At 45.0% G+C, this 19,148-nt stretch overlaps 1 protein-coding gene across 4 annotated transcripts in view; it reads right to left on the reverse strand.

Annotated features, from left to right (window-relative positions):
• Positions 1–259: 259 nt before the first annotated feature.
• klu (klumpfuss) overlaps positions 260–19,148 on the reverse strand; it is a 28,018-nt gene continuing 9,129 nt past the window's right edge. For 2 of the 4 annotated variants that reach the window (NM_001300095.1, NM_001274762.1), the window contains exons 2-3: positions 15,316–15,366; positions 260–4,161 (exon numbers count right to left, since the gene is read on the reverse strand). In NM_001300095.1, the coding sequence (NP_001287024.1) occupies positions 1,579–3,990 (2,412 nt within the window). In that variant the 5' untranslated portion in view covers positions 3,991–4,161; positions 15,316–15,366 and the 3' untranslated portion in view covers positions 260–1,578. The remainder of the gene's footprint in view (positions 4,162–15,315; positions 15,367–19,148) is intronic. The other 2 variants (NM_057714.4, NM_001274761.1) reach the window with 1 other exon arrangement.

Consider the following 19,148-nt stretch of genomic DNA (forward strand, 5'->3'; position numbering starts at 1 on the left):
ACCAAATTAGGTGGGCAGCCGTTGAAAGGATATGCTTGAATATTTTTCAAGCTCCTATGGAAGTGCAAGAATTTAAATTTTATGTGTGTACTAAATTGATAGAATGTATAACAAATCCAAGATTAAATCAAAATACTAAAGAGAGTTTATGAAATACAAAAGAAAAGAAATCCGATAAGCATAGAAATGTGCAACTCAATTTAAATTATCCAGCTGAAAATAATATATATAACCAATTGAAATAATAACAAATTACGTTGGCTTTAAATTCTGTTTTGTATGACATTGTCCATCATGTATAGACTTTGTTTTGTTTTATTTTGTGAAAAACGTTTTTAACTAAGTGCTAATCATAACCAACTAGAATAACATAAATTAATAATTTATTTAAACGTTTAGCTAAGAACTAATAATCAATAATCGGGAGTCGGGGCTTTGTTTCATTTCTTTTTATAATAAATAACGAACAACTTTAACTTGAAACATGTAAACGACCACGAAAGGTGAGGTGATTCCCACCCCCGGGGGCAGAAACGGGTTAACGTGTCCCCACTTGCGGGAGCGGAAGGGGGTGAGGTGTTTCCAATCCCCAGATGGTTTATAAACTAAAGAAAACTTAAAAGTTTTTATTTCATTTCATGAAAACAAAAAGTAGTTTAGATAATAGAAGAGCAAGCATTAAATCAATTACAAAGGTAATGTAAATTTAACAGTGTTTTTGTTGAACAAAAAAAGGAATTGTTTCTTTTTGTCTTTCTTTTCCATTAAAGATTTAAGATTTCCATAGAAATGAGTTTTGTGTAGCGTTCGTTTCTTTTTTCTTTTTGAGCCCTAGGGAGAATTCTTTGTCTTTTGTTTGTGTTCTTGTGTAGGCAGGCATCCCTTAAAACTAAGTTAAATTAAATATTAAATAAGGTAAAATTAAATTAATACAAATCGTTGTGGTATAAGTTTACATTCTGCTGAGTAATGTTACAAATAAATTAAGAATTAATTAAAATTAGGAGTACAAAAGTAATGCCTTTTCCAATGCGGCGTGCCTATGAAGCCTAAGTAGCGAGTCTAACTTAGTAATTTCAACGTTGCTCAAAATGCTGAGAGATCAGATCATCGGGACGATGGATCTGACCCATATCTATATATATATATCTATATATAGTGTAGTATAGCCTAGGTGTGGAACATGGAATTGCTAGCTGTATCGAAGATCCTGGCTATCTAAACTCCTGGGGGTTCATTTGACGCGCGAAAGGATCTAGCAACTAGAACTAGTTAAACTTCTAATACGTTGGGTGGTCATATGAGTGCTGCCCTCTAACTCCTCTTTTACAAAATTAGTTGATGGTTCTTTAGCCTATTATTTAAACTGTAGGTAGTATTAAGGTTCCTCAGTCTTCGCAGAGATTTCCGGTACAAGTACAAACTGCTCTAGTTTAATATGTTTTCATTTCTTTTCTCTATTTTTTTTTCAGATATTTTTCTGTAGCACTAAGCTGGGCCTGTCAAATGGAGATTGGATGGACTGGATTTTACCTAACAGGTCATAAATGGTCTGGATGCTGCTGCATACAGACACCGTTAGGCGCTCTCCGTCTTGACAACCAGTGGCATGGGTCCACCCAGGGTTAGGCCCGGCTGGGACTTCTGCAGCAGTTCCTCCTGCAGTAGACTCATCGGATTCATGGGTAGGCCCATATTGAGGCCCATTCCCATGCCCATGTTCATGTTCATCTTCATGTCCAGCAGCGAATGGGAACCGGGCGAGTTGGGCTCCTCGATTCGTTCGTTGCTCCTGCGCGAATCGCGGCTCTCCTTGCCCTCACGTCCTTCGCGTCCTTCCCTGCCTTCTCGAGATCCTCCCCTGGAATCGTACCGCGTGTGTGTCCGCATATGCCTGGTGATCATGTCGCGACGACAGGCGGCATACGGGCACTGCGGACACTTGTAGGGCTTCTCGCCGGTGTGGGTCCTCTGGTGGGTGGACAGGTGATCCGAGCGGGAAAAGACCTGACCGCACACCTTGCACGTGTACGGCTTGACTCCGGTGTGGAGGCGCATGTGGCGGGTCAGCATATCGGAGCGGGCAAAGGATCGCCGGCACACATCGCAGGAATAGGCTTTGGCAATATCATTGGCGGGATTGCGGGACTTGTGACGCGAGGCCATGTGCTTGGCCAGGCGGTCGTGCAGCGAGAACATCTGTCCGCAGGTGGGGCATACATAAGCCACATCCGAACCGGGCGGCATCTCCTCAACCACGGGCGACACGTCCAGATTGTAACGCCAGGCGACCGTTTCCTTTGTTGTGGGCGAGGCCACATCGCCCTTGATCACCGGCACACCCACTGTGGTGGTGGGCACTTGCGAGTGATGCATCTGCTGGTGGTGCAGCGGATGCAAAGGCATCTCCATCTTGATCATGGCTGCCGCCGCCGCTGCTGCCGCTGCATGGGCAGCGTTCATGGCATTGGCATAGGGGGAATTGGGTGGTGGCTGGTGGTTGGGCGTGGCAGCGCTGGTGATGGGCATGTGACCCGAGTGGCTACTCGATGCCGGTGATAGGGCACTCATGCTCTCCAAACTGCTGGCCGCACTCAGAGCCGGCGGCGGCGGCATCATACCGGCGGAACGGGACTCTAGAGAGGATTTCGAGCCTGACTTTTTGTACTTCTTGGGCTCCACTTCGTTGCGCATGCACAGATCCAAGGGACGCTCTTGCGGCGGTGGCATTGGCTTCTTCTCACCCTTCTTGCCCTTGGGCTTGGGACTGCTGCGCTTCTTGGTGGTGCTGCTAGTGGTGGTGGTGGCCACATTGTTAGTCACCGAGGATTCGCTGCGCGGTGGCGATGGCAGCGATGGCGGAGGTGAATTATTGGCCAACAGAGCGTGGGGCAAGACGTGGTTGGAGCTACTCTTGCGCTCCTGAGCATTGGGTGAAGTCTCCGTTTCGGAGGCTATGGAAGATGGAGTGTGCTGCAGAGGCGAGGGATAGAGATCATGACGCCGGCGGAATACCTCATTCAGATATTTGGTGTGCAGGTAATAGCCGAACAGAGGAGATGGTATAGGGAAATACCTATCATAGGGGCTGGGGATCTCAGTCTTGATGTCCACATGAAGCGGATTCTCCTTGTTCATCGGCTGGTTCTGATCTTGGGGCAGATTGCTCTGGGCGGCCTGCAGCTGCAGAGGACTCATACTGATCCTGGGGCTGTCGTCCTGGTCATTATCATCGCTGTGCGACAGCTCGAGATCCTCGCCGGAAATGTCCTCGATATCTTGGTCCATTTCCTGTTCGTTCTCCTCGTCCTCGCTGACGGGCTGCTCGCTCTTGATGTACTTGCCAGCATCACCATCCTGATCTACGGAATCATCTTCCTCATCAGGCACGGACCCATCATGATCTTCATCCTGTTCGGCATCTTCGGCTAGATCCCCCTTCATTTCCATCGGTTCCGCCTTGCAGGCCATGCCATTGGAGTGGGTCTCATTATTGTTGTTATTATTATTATTATTATTGTGGTGCAGCTTGTCCAGCACCGCTGAGAGCCTCTTGCGCTTGCGCTGCTTCCATGGAACCACTATATTATTGTTGGCCACGCTGGCCTGATTGTTATTGTTGGAGTGGTTGGTGGCCACCGCTGCAGCCACTGCCGCCGCCGCAGCCGCCTGCTGATGGAGGCTCAAGGCCAGCGGCAAGTGATGCTGGTGCTGGTGGGGATGATGCTGATGCTGCAGCGCATGTGGATGGGGATACTGCAGGCCACCGTAGTGGGAGTGAGATTGTGCCGCTGCCGCTGCCGCAGGATACATGTGGGGAAGATACTGCTGCTGGTGGTGATTGAAATTGAGTAGCTGCGGCGGTGGTGCCGGCGGGGGATGGGGCAGGGGCAGGTGGTGCGGATGGTGCTGCGGCGGCTGCTGGGGCGGATTGTGCGGATTCGTGTGGTGACCATGCCCCATGGGGTCGGTGCCTTCTGCCATCGTCATGAGGTCAACTTTTTGCGGCTTTAGCGGCGGCTTCTCCTGCGGATTGGAGGCTTCTGGTTGGGATTGGGCTAGCTGCTCTTGCAGCTGCGAAGGCCTCGGCAACCCTGGCCACAAGATATCCAGCCTGCGTGGCCTGGGATTCTTCCTCGCTATCTGGCGAGACTTTTGGGACTGCAATTAAATAAAATGAATATATCTAAGATTAGTCATAGAAATAAAAAGTAATTAAAACAAAAATGGTGTTAACAATTAGTTCAATGAAATGGAAAATTATTAATTATTATGAATTAGTCTTGCGGATTCGGGAGAGATGTGGTAGTTTGAAGTACAAATTTCAGTTCGCCAAAAACTCACGCGTGGAATAAGTAATTCTTCACCAAGAATAACTTTTCAGGGACACCTAACCTAAAAACCATTTTTACTTTGGTAAATTCCGCACTTTTATGGACACTTTTTCGGGCACTTCTTGGACACACTTGCCAAGAATAAGACACTAGAACCTGAAACCAATTGAAATCGTTGCAATTGCAACACTTTGTGCATTATATTTTCAAGCTCACAAATTTAAAATTTTTTTTTTCTATTTTCTTTTATACACCCACCACCATATCTTATTCAGATCTTTTTCACTAAATACAAGACACAATTGGCTTTAGTTTAGCAAAAACTAAAACTTTTTTGGATGCAGGATGCTTTTGGATTATTTGACTTAAGCGAACTCTTGCGAAGCGGCAACGTCAAGCGTTCTTCGGAGAAGAAGAATGAAAGAATGATATTCCGCACGCCTACAATAGTCATCTCCTTCGCACTCGATACTTTTGGCACATGTCACGCAGAGCGTTGCCAGATCAATTTGGCCGCCTACGCTGGTCTTACTAAGAATTGGGTTACGTAATTGGGTTAGAAACCATTCAGAAGGAGGGGAATCAAATGAAAGATATGTATATGTTTTGTGGGGACAATCAGTCAAGCATCAAAATGCAGCAATTTCGCCGGCATCCGTTTGTGTGTTGGCTTTCAGTCAAACAAATAAAATAAGATAAATTTTCTGCTGAAGCTGCCAAAAAGAAATAACGTAACGAGAAGACAGATGAGAACAACGGCGGCGTTTACGCTGCGTTAGTTTTATGCGTTTGTCGCTGCGAGTGGGAAAGGGATGGCTGTCTAGCCATAGTGGCAAGGGAGTAGGTACAGTATGGCCAAAAGGGGTCTTTGGTGGGTACAGTCTCCAACTCCCGCTGTGTGAATTTTTATGGCGCTGCCAGCAGATTTTATGGCGCTCAAAGTTTATGGGTCCTTTGGATTTTGGCTCTGCCTTCGCCTTGACCGGCGAACACCCCCCTTTTTGTCACCCATCCCCACCTACCGCTTCTAAGCTACTGGGCTGCGCTGGTCAGCGGAATCAATGAAGGAAAGGAGACAGCATGGCACGGGCGACAGTCCTGGACAGGATCGCATCGCATCGCATCTCGCCGTCTGGCGCCAACATTCGCAAATAATTAAAAGTTACCACACACACACCAGGAGGCGCGGGAAAGGAGGTGTTGGAGCTACTGAATCCAAGGCAGTTGGCTCGGGAAAAGGACAAGGCACCACACACAAACAGCAGCAACAACAACAACAACGAACGGCACGTCTGGAAGGACGTTTGCTGCATTGCGCTTATCCTTGTGATATATGAATATTGTGCACACACGCACGTAGCTGCGATGTGATGTGTTGCAAGGGGGGGGGAGTGTTGGTGGTGCAGGGGGTGGTGCAGCGGGGGGCGAACGAAGCGTAGCTTTGTGCTGTGTCTGCCATAAGCCGTCAGTTTACGGCGGGGTCTCTCAGTTGCACACTGAGAAATAATATTTATGCCAAGAGCTATATTTATAAAAATACACATTGTTAGAATATTTAAATATTCAAATTTCTATTTCGCAATAATGTGATTAATGCGTTTTAATTTAGTTTATTTTATATTGCTCTACGTTTTTTTTCAGTGCACTCTCTGTCGTTGTCCTTCTGTTGGCAATTTGCGCCTACAACCGAGCAGAGTGGGCCGAGCAGCTTTGGCTAAGAGCAAGGGGCAGAGCAGGAGTCCGTGTCCTTAACGGTCACGTGTTTGCTTTACGTGTTGAGAAAATGAAAAGAGCCGGACTCGTCTGTTATCGACTGTGTTGGTGTGTTGGTGCTGTCCAGCCGAGGAGAGGTGTTGATGGGCCAGCGACAGGACACCTGTGTCCATCTGCTCATCCTTCGGCTGCCGCTGCAAACACGCTCCCCCTTTCACCTTTCACCTCCTGCCAGTTAGTGGCTTGCAATTGCTGTTGTTATTGTTGTCGCATATGTACATATATGTCTGCCCCTTTTGGTTTAATGGAGTGCGTGTCCTTTGTCCAGAGCCAAGGACCCCGTATCCTCCCATTGGCGGCCCCTTTAAAGTTGTGCGAACTTTTTCGATTTCGCAACTTAAATGGAAAACGCTGTGAAACTTTTGTGCATATCATAATTCATGTTCTATTTCCGGGAATAGGGTCACCGCCAGCCGTTTTCCTCCCCCTCGCACAATTATTACTATTATCCACCCGAAGGGCAATTAATATTCTTAATTAGGGTAATTAAACAGCGCAATGCTGACAACTATGCGAAAAACTTTACACCAGCAAATGTGGCCAACGGCATTGGCTCTTTTCCTGCTTTTCCTCACCGCCTCCTCAACTTTTTTCCCACTTCTTTCGCTATATATATGTATATTCAGATGTATATATTCATGATATAAAGTGAACAAAAAACTGAAAAAAAACATAAATTTTCACGCCAGTCGAGCTCTCTTCTGGGTTCTCCAAGGTTTCGCCGCTTTGGGGCCTTGTTAGCACGCGAAATCGGGGACCCGATTCATGGAGGAGGTGCAGCCGGGTGAGTGTCGAGATTTTTGATTTATGGTGGCAGAGTTTGGATAAACACAAGTGTACATATATCCGCATAAGCGGTCATACCCTTGCCAAGTGTTAATTAACTCGCCAAAGAAGTTGGCACTTTAAATCGATAGAGTTGTATTCGAATGCAGAATTGATATGAAAAGCGATCAGATAACCAATATGACTGGAAATGTTTTTTATCTCATAAAAAAACTAAGCTTTTGCTGCTTTATCACAATTGAATTTTAGCATACAAATTAAAACTATAAGCCATTCATTCTTAAAAAAGTCAGTTCCAACTTCGCTATAAACTACCCTGTAAATCTCAACTTAAATTCTTCCCTAATTTGTGGGACTTCTTTTTGGCCAAGCGCAAAAGATTACATAATGATAGAATGGCAAAGACAAAGTGGATTTGTCAGGCGATGAAAGAGATGGTGTGAAATTATGCTAAATGAAGTGCTAATTTTTGGCCACGGGTGGAATGACTTTGTAAGTGGCCGAAAAAAAAAAATAAATATATACAACGGGCCTGGCAATGGAAATGGGAATGAAAATGCTGGCGGCCATCTCAGATTTAATTAAGCTTTTTCTGGAGTGTAAACATGGCGCTAACAAGTCGCCAGCGCCAAAAGACCAAAAAGTGCGGACAGCGAAACATGGCTTGTAAGCAAATGATTGGCAAAGTGGAACGGCGAATGCCAAGTGCGCTCGTAAATGATCTGAAAAGCTGAAAAGCTGAGCGCTGAAAACCGAAAGCTGGAAAAGTGCAAGCCAAGTGCAAAAGTGGCTGCGCGATTGAAGACGGAAAAGCGCTGCTTAATTACGCCAAACAACAACGAACAATGAACAACCGTCGAACAACGACGGCAAACAACTAGGAAGCGCATTAAATGGCGCTCATTTGTTGTCAACAATGGCAAAAAACGAGAACCCAGATTTGCCAACTTGGGGCTTTGTCATTATTTTGCTCTGCAAAATTGCCAACTGCGAAACTGACGGCGGGAAAACTGAAAATGTGCAATGCCATGGAAATATGATTCATGGCCGGTTTTTCAGGCAGTCCAACAAGCATATAGGTGACCATTAAAATTTTATAATTAAGCGACGCACTTGGGCAATCGAAAAAGGGGTGACTTTATAACACTTAACAAAGGTATACGAAATGGGGTTCGAAAATGAAGTCTAAGAAAGGGTTGCAAATTGATTACTTAAGATAAATGATACCTTTTAAGAACAAGAAACATTCCAGTTCGACTGTCTGATAACAATTAAGTTCATGATCGTATTTTAAGCATATAATTACTAAATTATTCGGGCTATCATATTTAAACTAGTAATTGCTTTACAATTTGTGTTCTTCTAAGGATCAATTTTATATTGCTTTCGCAATACGTGGTTAACAATTTTACTGTCCGACATCGTTTATGACTTATTTATTATGCCAGAGGTATTCCCTGCTGAGTGACCACTGTATTTGCCTGGCATTTGTCACGCTTATTACACACAGCGAAACTTGATGAAGTTTTGCAGTAGCAGCAGCCGTCAAACACATTTATACCCCCCACCTTTTGGGACACAGAGACGCCGCGATAAGCCGCGTGCCATGTGCCTCCTTTTTAGATCCCCCCAACCCCTCCTTTTCCTCATGGAGCCCCTTTTGAAACCCCTTTTAGCCCCCACCTTTTGAAACCGACGACAGTTCGCAGAGCTAAGCAAATAAAATTGCAGAAATTAAAATGTAAACAATTTGTTGGTGTGCGATTGCAGTTGTTGCTGTTGGTGGCTATTGCCACGCCTCCGTCGGGGGCTTCCCCGCCCCCAAACAAAACAGCGAGCAACTGTGGCCATTAATCTGGCAAATGTCTCTGACGCCATTTAAGCCACACTTCACTGGAGTTTACTTCACTTGTCTTTGGTCGTAATAAACGACATCATAAACATCAGCATTCAACGTGATATGCATTGATAATGGACAACTCTTTGGGCTGGTGAAAGGCGGGAGGGGCAGGGGAGGGGAACACAGTGGATACAGTGGGGTCTTCAATGGAGTCTCAACTTCAATCACAAGTGCAAAGACAACACCAGCCAACAGCAACAACTCGCTGCGCCGAAGGCAAACAAAGCATGACGGCGCAGAAATATGGCTAATAAAATAAAACGCCATTTGCTTAGCCACGACAACGAACTCAACTGCTCATCAAACGAGAAATGAGAAATAAAAAAAAATTGAAAAAAAAAATAGCAAAAAAAAGCTGGGGAAAACTCTTTGTACGCCTACAACAATCGCCGCTGTTGCTGGTAGCCAATGAGCAACAGCAACATGTTGCTAAGACCGCCCCCCGCGGCAACACGAGCTCGCAACTGGCTAAAAAAAGCTGCGATCATTTCGGAAAAACTCAGTGGAAAAGTGAAGGAGCTAATGAATGGGGAAAAGCATGAAAATCTACCTATATAGGCTATTATATCCTGTTCATTAGTTCGTTATAGCTAATCTGTTTTATTAAGAAACCAGACCTATTTATAGCAAATATATCAATTAAATGTGAATACCATTTGCATTGCTATATTATCACCAACAGAGATCAAAGATCTACATTGATCTCCATTCTCGATGTATTTCTGTAATCTCCCCTCCCCATACTGAACCCTGATCCGTAGATCTTTCATTATATTTCACCCTATTCCATTATCGCCTGGCTCTCCCCCGCCTTTTGCATTGCCCATGATGCGAACTCATTTATTATAACTAGCTTGGCTGCTACTGTTGCTCGTTTGTTTTCAATTGGAGGCTCAATCTTTGTGTACGATTGTGAATCTGAATCTGAGTCCGCGCTTGGCGCACTGCAATTAAAATGATCACTGTAATTTGAAAACGACTGCGAATTGGCTCGGACCAAATTTGACGTCAATATGTGAGCTAACGATATGCTAATTAGTTGCCACTGCTACCGAGCAAAGAGCCATGGACTCGGATCATTAATTAAGAGGGGCTCTGATCTGCGGATTGACGTGCTTGCAGGTTGCAGTTTTCAGTTTTCAGGCTTGCAGGTTGCAGGTTGCAGCCTACGCCACCAAGTTGGCCAAGTGGATAATGCCAGATAATGGCGATTTCCTGCCACCAGGCCAATTGTTGCTGCCGTGCCAAGGAGCCACTGCAGCAGCACCAGCAGCAGCAGCAGCAACACCCCAGCAACATGCTGCCCCTGGCTGACCGCAGCTTAAATAAAATTACATTCAAATTCAATTGTAAATGCATTTTATCTGTTGGTTTTGCTGCTGCTGCTGCTGTTGTTGTTGCTGCTTTAGCTGCTGCTGCTGCTGCTGGGGCTGTAAACTGCAATCATGTTGCACATTTTTCTCTGGCAGGCCGAGGTCCGATCTCGAGTCCCCAGCCTAGAGACGCTGGCCTTTTACAATCAAATGTAATTATTTTTGCAATATACACCTTCAGCTGCTTTTGCTGCTTTGCCTTTGCGGCAGCAACAAGTTGCTTAGCATACTTCCGTTTGTGCCACAAAAGGCCGCGCCCGAGAACCTGGAGCCTGCAACCTGGAATCGGCCATATAACTCGGACCAAATGGGGGGGGGGATTCGGGATCGCGTGATCAAAGTCAATTTAGCTGCGATATACAGACACATTTGTTTTGCTGTTGCTGTTGCTGCCGCTGCCGTTGCTTCTGCCGGCGCAGCAACTTCTGTTGCACGTAGACCGGCCCAACGATCCTGTCGTCATCTGCTGCTGCCGCTGGTGCAGCTAAATTAAACCATTGCCGCCTTATCGTTGCCGACTAACTGAGGCGCCTAAAAGGGCCACAGAAATTGGGAAGGGGACGCAGGAAATAAAAATAAATATATTCAAACTGGTTTCAACACGAAACTGCAACAGCCTGGTCACACTTCGTATTGCTTAACTTCTCTCGGGGGTTTTATAGTCTTGGCTTTTCAAATATATCGCTATTCTCTGACATTAAAAGATCTTGACGACTTCAGATTGTTTTTGGCCAAAATACATTAACTGGTCAGACCGCGTAATTGCAATAAAATGCACGTTGGCCACACTATTTAAATGTGTACAGCCTAGAAACACCCTCTAATGTGGCACTTCCTCTTTCTGTTTTCTATTCTTGGCTTTGGCAAATGTTTATCATAATTAGGCGCACGATTTGCTGCTTAATCGCTGCATTAACATAAATAGCTGAAAAGAGCTGAAAACGAAATGAAACGTAGAGGAACTAGCGAGCTAAAAAAAAAAAAATAATAAAAAGACCGAAAAAATCGCCACAAGCGAAAAATGGTTTCTTTGACCAAACTAAAGATCCCTGGCTCATTTCATGCTAATTATATATGACCGGGCTCAAAATGAATGGCTGGAACGCCCGCCATTTTAGCCTAGACTAGAGAAGCGCGCTTCGCCTTCATTTGGAGTCGGAAATTATTTAATTTTAACCTCTGGGGGCCAGCAATCATCATTAAGCACGAGCTTCGAATGCCGCGTATTTGTTTTTTCTCTCCCATTTCAGTTGAGTTTTGTTTCTTTTACTTAAGATTTGAAGCAAAAGGGTTTTGGGTCAACGCCAAGGGGGCAAACCTACCTACCTTGTCCGCCCACTCCACCTTCTCCTCATATCCGTTCGGACCCTCTCCACTTCGTTTATCAGTCAAAAGCGATCTTTGCAATTAGCCTTAAACGCTTTTTGGCTCAACACGAAGCCCGCCCAAACCCCGAAAACGCCGAAAAACTGTTCGAAAACCCCTCAACTGGGTCACAGGTCCAGCCTGTCTCATCCTCCGTCCGTCACATTATCAGAACGAAATTATCGTATATCAACCTTCGGTCGTCGAGAATTGCAGCGCCTGCATATTTATTTTTAATCATCTTTGTGAAAGCAGGTGAAATTTTTGGCATTTATGAAAGTGCAGCAGCGTGACTCGGTTCAGTTCGGTTCGTTTTCGTATAAAAATTAATATAGATTGCAAGTGGGGATACGCAACGGCAACACAACAAGTTGAAAGTTTCCTTAACGTTTTGCGGCACATATTTCCCGTTTCTTTTTCGCTTTGTGTAAAATTTATTATGCCAAAGGCCGATCATTATCGGGTAGCCAAATTATATATGCGCGCGCGCACATGATGCGCATTAAGGGTACGCAGTTCGCAGTTCCCACATCGATCTGGTGGATCCGGTGGATCTGGTGGATCCTCGCAGGTATCGCTCGGTTAACCGCAGGCCTCTACGGGGCCAAAACTATAAAATGTCGCAGACTATAAATCCACTTGGAGCAATAAATTTCTCAAAATGTCAGCGCAGGCTCCCGCATTAATTACAGACTCTGTTCGATGTTGCTGCTGCAATATAGCCCAGCAGCGGCAGCAGCAACATACATATCGCCGCATGTTGCATGTGGCACACCGGCAACACCCGCATCTGGGGTCTGCTGCTCCGGTAATGTGAGCCGTTCGTTGGCATGTAATCAATAGTTGTAACCACCAAAAGTGCACCACCAATATCACGGAGTTTTGCTGCATTTTTCTCAGTTCTCTTAGTGCTGTTTTGTGACCGCAAAGGCAAGTGCAAAAGCATTCAATTTTTGCCCCGTTGACTGCAACAAGTTCTTTCAATTTGCGTTGCCAGGTGGAGTCGACAACAACAACAATAAAAGCAACGAGTATAATATTAACAACAACAACACACCAAGCAACAACAACCATACACAATTGCAAACTTGCGCGTGTTTCGGCTCGCATTTTGATTGCCTACAAGCCGTTGCTGTCACTTTGCATTATACGAGTCCAAGATTCCAGAAAGGGGGTTTCGAATGAGAGACTAAGGGGGTCTCCCGAGGGGATTTGGGGGAGCTTGCGGGGTCGTAAGGCCTTTCGACGAACGTCAGGCGTTCAAAAACGCGCTCAAGTCTTGTGGAAAACGTAGCAAATGAAATAAATTATTGAGATCGATAAGGAAACTGAAAAAGTAATGGATTTGAATTTAGAATCTTTTTAACTTTTTAGCTACGATATGAACCAAGTTGTTTACAACTATGAAGCATCGCCTTTGTTGCTCATTGGGAATTATTTTTCTTGACTTTTCAAATCCAATCACTTCATCATATCAATTCCTTTTCATTTAAACAAAAAAACATTTTAGCATATTTTTCCCCACTCTAAAGAAGTATTTCCCTAACAAAGTGCAGTCTTTTGAGTTCCATTTAAAATAATCTTTGTTGTCACAGAAGATTTCAAACAGAAGAAATGACCTTAAGCTTCCTTGACTATTTTTCTATTCAGTCTGCACGACGGGGAGCCCTTGAAAGTCATTAATTTTCAGCGAGCGATCAGAGTTTCAGGCTTTAATTTTCTCACTTTTTTTTTTTGGTTTCAGTTTTAGTTTGGAGGGGGGGAACCTGGCGCGATTAAAGCGCAATTATGCTGTGTTTGATATGTTAATTTCGCTGGATCGCTTGAAAAAACACACAATTATGCTGCTGGACCACTAATTTATGCAGCTCGTGTGTGTGCGAGATCGATTGATCGATGGTGTGGAGTCATCAGCGGCAGGTGTTAATTGATTTCATTCGCTTGTAATTTGACTCGTTTGTTTATGGCCCGTGTGTGTATTTACCGTTTGCGTACCGTTCCGTTTTCTCGAGCTCAATCCGCCGCATCCGTATCTCTCAACACAATTATGGTGATATTGTGGTGACAAATTTCGGGCGCACAAATAAGACCAAAAACGAAAAACCAAAAGACTCCGGCGTTGTTCAATGGACGATTGAATGAATGGAACTGCGCCACCGCTGCGTGCGGCTTCGGCTTTTCTCCCAGCTTTTTGTTAATTAAGCTGTATTTCATGCAGCTGACGGATTTTATGAATAAAGCGCCGACACCGACGAGACGCAAAAATTCAAAAAAAAAAATCAAAAAACAAAACAAACTAAAAACCAAAAACGCTCCGAAAAAATCGCGAAAAGCCAGCGAAAAAGTTCAACTGAGTGTATAAAAAATTCGAAAAGCGAATGTGATGACACCCAAAGAAAAACGTGGGGCGTGTCAAAAGAAATCTCTCGCCAGTCGATGGATTACTTAGCCAGAGATTGGAACATTCGGACATGTGGAACGCTTTTCTGGCCTTAATCGCCACTGGCCAACGCGACAGGCCAAATCGCAAAGGTCGCACTCGTCTGCTGCTGGCCAATTGAGCTGTTGTTGTGCGCTTGTCGTTGACGTCATGTTAATTTTTTTGTGTTTTTTTTTTTTTTTTTTGTGCTGTGTGTTGCCAACAAATGCCGATTTTTATGGTCAGGTTGCCAGCTTTTGGAGGCAGCATCGAAATCAGCAGCAAACTTCAGGGGGCAGCCTCGCCAGCTTGCGACTTGCGACTGTCGCGAGCAATTAATCTTCAAAAGTGGCCAGGTCCAGCTGCACTGGCTTGTATCGTTTTATTTTCTCATTTCATGTTTTTTTATATTCGGACTCGTACGAGACGAAACTTGGCAATCCTTCTAGAGTGCTCAGCTTCACTTGCTTTCAATGGCAGGCGGCGATTCCTTTGGCGGGGAAGGTCGGCGAGACAACGCCCCCACCAGTGGTGCAACTGCAGAAGAACGATACACGAAACCGAAACACGAAGGAGCCGATAGTTGAGATAGAAGGATGCGATAGTTGGGATTTCACGATATTGGAGTATCGCCTGCGTAATTCGGTACAATTTTGGCACGTCTAGAGTTCGTTTTAAACTTCAAATCTATTATTGTATTTGTCCTACATTCCTGATATTTCGAAAGTTTTTCTTTGAATGATAAAGAACTCATTTTTCAGCTGAATTTTGAATGCTTTAATAAGAAATCGTGTGTGAGCATAAAAGCAAATGTTTACATAAACGCAAATTTTCTAAGAACAGCTTTAAACATTTTGAGCTTTAAGATAAGTTTCTTACATTCCTAAAATGCCTAAAAATATTCATTCTTAATCTTCTTCGAGTTCCAATAACTGTGAGGCTTATCAAGGCTGGCCGGAATTTCTCAATATTTTATTTTAAAATAATTATATTCGGAAAGTATCGAATAATCTGATAGCATCTGATTCCACCACTGAATTCGGCTGAAAGCGAGCTCACCAAGAGACGACACTGGCTTGTGGCAAAGTTGGACAGCCCCACAGACGAACATGATCGATCCGAAGGGGGATCTACCCCCAGCCACCCCCTTCAGCCCCCTGGCACACCACCACCCCTGGACTGTCCTCGTCGCACGCATTAAATTCAAAATGCGTTTCAGCTTTTTGTGAAGGTTGCCTGGCCAGGTGGAGTTGCGATCGCAAAATAAAGCGGCCAGGCCAGGGTTGTCATTCGCCGCCAAAAAAAAAAAATGAAATAAAAAAAAGAGCAAACTGCAGCAGCAGCAGCAGCTGGTGGCAAACTTACCTCTTTGATTTAGACGGTGGCCGAGTCCAATCGCTGCAGATCTGGCATAGTCTGGAAAGAAAAAAAAATTGCGAAGAGCAGGTTAGAGATTGCAGATTTTTCGGCGATGATGCTGCAGCCATGTGCTATGACAAATTGTGGCAGCTTGCTGGCAGAGCGAATTTTTCAACTGCTAATTGCTGTGGTAATTAAAGCAGAACACAGACGAGCGCGCAGATCATTAATCAAGCTGGAAATAGTTGGCAGGCTGGACAAAACTCTCGGACCGGCAAGCTCATAAATATTTAATGGTCTAGGCAAATACCGATCGCTTGGTTCTCAGACTGCTTGGCGATTTAATGAAAATTTTAGCCAACTTTTGGTGGAGCTACCTATGTATATTGAAGGGGTTTCCCCCTTCTCAGCATCCAAAAGACATTGATTGATTGAAGTGTTTTAATATTAGTTACAAAATTAGCCCCCCCGAAAAAGAGCGGTTACCACCCACAAACACGGTCAAAATTAAGTGGGCGTGTCGGCCACCGAAAAAATTGGCCGGGCGAAAGAGATATCAAACAGAAGGAGTTAGATGCCGCCGTCTGATTGGCAATCGAAGGCAATCTCCGCGGCAGCTGATTGATGGGGGAAGCGTTTACGATTGCCTTCAGTAAATTATAATTTCTACCGTTTTCTCTAGTTCTGCTCATTAATACAGTAGCTCAAAACAACGGCGATAAAAACAAACAAATGTCAGGCTGCAATTGTGGCTACTGCCTTTTTTGGACCTGACAATTGCGGCTATTATTTGCTAATTTTGCAAGCAATTTAAGCAATTTATAACAAGTATTGTCAACATGATTTGCATCGAAGTGAGGGGGGCTTACAAAGTGCGGGTGCTTTGTTTTGGCCGCTAATTGGCATGTTGCTGGCGTAGCTGCGACATGTTGCAGGCGGGTGCAGCCGATTCGATTGCCACCTGTTGCAATTAGGCATGCAGCAGCACGACGTGTTGCGGTTGCATGTGGCATATGACCAGCAGCAATGCGACCAGTTTCAAACTTCCAGCAGCTGTGCCGACCTTAACAAATATGCGGCCCAAAACCATAACCAAAACCAAAATCGAAAACTTGTTGGCACACTGCGAGTGTTGTGAGTATATCTGTGCCACAGCTGCGCCACAACTGGAATCGCTGATAAACTCTGGCTCCGCCTTATCGCACCCCCACAACAACAGCCAGAAGCCACTCTTATCTCACGAACCTTGGCCTCTTCAATCTTAAATCTGAATCTTTGTGCGTGAACTGGACCAGGGCACTCGAAACTATTCGACAACGCCTACTCAAAAAGAAAAAACATAAGAAAAAACCAAACCTAAGCGAACTGAAGCCCCAGATAAACATCGTTTTGTGTGCGTTATTGAAATTCGAATTTCAAATGAGCCACGCAACAGGGAAAATCTATTTCAGTTTTTTTTTTCAGAGCTGCGGTGGGAATTTTTATATTCGAAGCTTTTTGGGTTATGGCATGCACATATCTGGAAACCGTTTGACTTTTGCAGTTTAACTTTCAAATGCAATTAGTTGCGGGCATAAATTATATAGAACCTCGGACTGACCAGCGAAAGAGCTGCTATTAAAATGATTGCCAGCGATGTGGCGAGGGTGACCACCTACTACAATCAACGAGGCGTGCATGCAACGTAGAAATTGCTGCCTGGCAGCAACATCAGTAGCTGCAGCAACAATACAGCAGCGGCGCAAAATTAGCAGCGCGTGCTAAACAATTGCCACAAGCAACAGTAGCTGCCACATAGCACAAAACACTAGAAAAAAAGGCACACACCCACTCTGGCACACACCAAAGTCGAGTTTGCATATTGTTTTACCAGCAATATGGCGGCATTGCAGCAGGCAGCATCGGTGGCACGGCAGCAACATCGCAATGGTAATTGCAACAATTTAACGGTCTGTCGCTTGGCTCTGCGCTTAAGTGTACCTTGGGTGCAGTGTCTCTGGCGAATCTCTACTTTTTTTTTGGCAGCCTACAACTTAATCAAAAACTAATTGCATTTGCATAGAGATGCAAGAGTTGCTGCTGCTGCTGCTGATGTTGCTGCTGTTGCTGATGTTGCTGCTGCGTAGGCCCCTTCCACGGATGTGGTTTTCAACGCTTGGCTGTGTCAACTTTCAATCAAAGTCAACAAAAAAAAAAGTAAGACTGAAAAAAGTGGCAACCCACTGTGGTTTACTTTAACCAAGCCCAAAGTCAGCTTCCTGGCAGCAACCGCAAAAAGCACTGGCAACAACTTCTGGCTAGCGGGTGCTGGCCATCTCAGGTGGTCAAGTTCTGCTCACTCCGCTCAACCGTGGGAGCCTGGCCATAAAGAGTAAATTAAAAACACACACACACACGCGGAGTGGTATTCCTCAGATACTAAGATACTCAGATACCTGAGCATACGCAGCACACATTCTAATTTATAAGGCGGACGCCCGCGCAGGCTACGCATTTCCTCTGCGGATCTGCATTTCTGCACGAAAGCCAAAAGGCTGGACAGGATCTCAGACTGCAGACTAAAGACTGCAAGCTGTAGACTGTAGACTGCAGACTGCGTCTGATGGATCACCGTAGATAAGCGAATCTTGCAGATAATCGCATCACTCACTGGGAGTCGTCTCCTTTGCAGACTGCTCCTCTGGCAGGTTGCAGTTTGCTGGCCCCGGAGACATGCAATAATTTTCAAACAGCAGACTCCGAGTAACTCCGCCACGATGATGATGCATGACAGTGACAGTGCGTTGTTGTTGCTGCTGCTGCCGCTGCTGCTGTTGTTGCATGACATTAAGCATGTTGCAAACAGACGCTGCCACGCCAAACTGACAATGAGTCCTGCTGCAGCGAATTGTGGGTGCCTCGAAAATTAGCCACAAAGGTAGAACGGATAGAAAGGGGAGAGGAAACCAGATACACTGAACAAAATAAAGCCATGGTTATCTGACTGAAGAAAATGATTCTTTCATTAGCTGATTCTTGGTTAGCTGCAGAAAGTTACCTAAATTGACCCAAATTTCCTCTCTCTGCAGCTCGAAACTTATTTTCATGCTTCATCTGAAGCAGCAGCAGACGGCGAGCGGTAAAAATAAGTTAAAAGCAAAAAAAAAGGGAATCTTTACAAGCGCAACGAAAGCTGAAATGAATTACAACTTCTACGGCATTCCCGCGCTTTGTTTAGAGCGAAAAAAAATCAATTAAAATTCATAGCTTTTATGCACTCTTCCATTCGAATTTTGTTATTTATTTATTCTTTACTCTTTACTTTTTACTGGTTGGGGGAGCCGTGGCTTCTGCTGCCCAAAAACGAAGGGACAGCGGCTGGCTGAAAATGAAGCTGGCGCCAGTCGAGTTGAGCTGATAAAAATCACGCCGATGCAGCATCAACAAAACTGGCCAAGATTTTCACTCGGCCTTACCTGTTTATTTCTTTTGTGGGTGGCGGGGGGGGTGAATGTGTGGAGGGGGGATAGGGGGGCTTTATGTCTAGCCACCGACGCAGTTGCAGGGGCAACGTCAACGGGGCCTCATCATTATCATCATTAAAATGTCAGTTAATAATTTCTACCTACCTCAAAACCCCCTTACTGCCCCGTCTGAACTTTTTCGAGTGCCTTTACAGCATTCGAAAGGGTTTTCGGATGTTTTTTTTTTTGTTTGGCTACCTGGTGCAATGAAGATGGTGTCTGTGGGTGGCCAGACAGCACCACCACCTCCAATCCCTTGACCTTATTTGGGGCATTAAGGCAGTGGCAGAGAAGAATAGAAGAAGAGAGAGAGAGAGAGAGAACGAAAAAGAGTGC

Source organism: Drosophila melanogaster, chromosome 3L (assembly GCF_000001215.4).
Source record: "Drosophila melanogaster chromosome 3L".
Classification (NCBI taxonomy): domain Eukaryota; kingdom Metazoa; phylum Arthropoda; class Insecta; order Diptera; family Drosophilidae; genus Drosophila; species Drosophila melanogaster.